At 49.2% G+C, this 1,848-nt stretch overlaps 1 protein-coding gene across 1 annotated transcript in view; it reads left to right on the top strand.

Annotated features, from left to right (window-relative positions):
* The first annotated feature begins 468 nt into the window (after nt 1-468).
* The window catches only part of SHH (sonic hedgehog), a 9,980-nt gene continuing 8,600 nt past the window's right edge, over nt 469-1,848 (top strand). Inside the window, exon 1 of the mRNA XM_006871293.1 lies at nt 469-768. Coding sequence (XP_006871355.1) covers nt 469-768 — 300 coding nt within the window. The remainder of the gene's footprint in view (nt 769-1,848) is intronic.

A 1,848-nucleotide genomic window follows, 5' to 3' on the forward strand; every position in this document is an offset into this window, starting at 1 on the left:
AGCAGCAACAGAGAAAAAAAAATGTAGCCTTTTTGAGGGTTAAACATCAGAAGACAAGCTTGTGTTGCCTTGGCCAATCAGATACGCCCCTGCCAGCTATAATATAGTACTAAAGGCAGCCTCTCTCACAAGCGTCTCTAGGCTTGCTACCATTTAAAATCAGACTCTTTTTGTCTTTTGATTGCTGTCTCGAGACCCAACTCCGATGTGTTCCGTTATCAGCGACCGGCAGCCTGCCATTCCAGCACCTGTCTGGCTGGGGATCGGTGGAGAGTCCCACGCAGCGGCGGCGGGCAAGGTTATATAGGAAGAGAAAGAGAGCGAGGGAGAGAACGAGGGAGCAATCGAGAGCCGGAGCGAGAAAGGGAGAGCGCAAGAGAGAGCGAACACGCACACGCGCGCACACACACGCGCACACACACAGACACACACGGGAGAGCTTGTAAGTAATTGGGCTCCATGGACGAGATGCTGCTCCTGGCGAGATGTATGGTGGTAGTCCTCGTCTCCTCGCTCCTGCTGTGCTCAGGGTTGGCGTGCGGACCTGGCAGGGGATTTGGAAAGAGGAGGCACCCCAAAAAGCTGACCCCTCTAGCCTACAAACAGTTTATCCCCAATGTGGCCGAGAAGACCCTAGGGGCCAGTGGAAGATACGAAGGGAAGATCTCGAGAAACTCCGAGCGATTTAAGGAACTCACCCCCAATTACAACCCTGACATCATATTTAAGGATGAAGAAAACACCGGAGCTGATCGGCTGATGACTCAGGTAGAAACCCAGCGCTGGGGCGTGGAATGTGTTTCTTTAAAGGGGGCTACGTAGAACGCGAAGCCTTTCTAGACTTGGTCTTTTTGCTTTTTAAGCAAATGCAAAGGTGATTTCACTCTCTCCTTCCCCACCCTCCTTCCTACCCACCTGCCACCCCTTCCTCTTCCTGGAGGAATGGAGGCTGTGGGTCCAGAAGTTTAGGGTATGGGCGGGGGTGAGGACGTTTAGGGATGTGATCCTATTTATGGCCTTGGTTTCATTTCAGTCTTACCAGGATGGCCTTATCCATCCCGGCCCTGCTGTGGCTTGTAACTTGGAGCGACCTTCACTTTTAGGGAGTCTGTCTTTTCTAAGTCTGCAGCTTTACTGTAGAGTCAAGAGTGGAGACTTGGGGAAGGGGGCGGGAATCCACACAGACACACACACACATACACACAACATAAAGTGGCCTCCAGGTTACTGCTACAAATATAGACTTGAAGCATTAGATCTCCAAGCTCAGACTTTCTCCCTCTCTTCTGTGGTAGTCTCCTGACTACCTCCCACCCTACCGCCCCCCACCAAAGAATCTTCCGTTGGAAAAGCCTAGGAGGCGATTCTGACAAAAGGCAATGGCTTAGGAGGCGGCTCTGGTTGTCCATGACTGTATCCTATAGCTTGCATTGCGATTCCATCGAGAGCAATTGTGCCCATCGGAGTGTGAACATATTGATATTTCTTTTAAGGATGCTCTTTCATTCTCCCAAGCCGAGGTACCGTAGGGGAGGGACTTATAACTTATTGGCATTACATCACTCCAGTTTTCAATCTGCTTGCACAGAAATTACAAGGGAATAAATATTAGTGGAAAGTGGATGGAAAGCAAAACATTAATCCCTTTCCCTGTCCACCTCCTTTGAGACATTTAAGCTAAAAATCTACCTGCCGATTCTAGACTTTCTGAAACTCCATGCATACATACATAGCTGAAGCTAGAAATGAGTTTCCTTGCAAATATAGGTCAACATCATTTTTATTGCCCTATTAAAATATTCAAGTCCTACCTTTAGGGCTAGAAGCGCGCAGGCTGACTGAGCGTCG

Source organism: Chrysochloris asiatica, unplaced genomic scaffold (assembly GCF_000296735.1).
Source record: "Chrysochloris asiatica unplaced genomic scaffold, ChrAsi1.0 scaffold00166, whole genome shotgun sequence".
Taxonomy (NCBI): Eukaryota; Metazoa; Chordata; class Mammalia; order Afrosoricida; family Chrysochloridae; genus Chrysochloris; species Chrysochloris asiatica.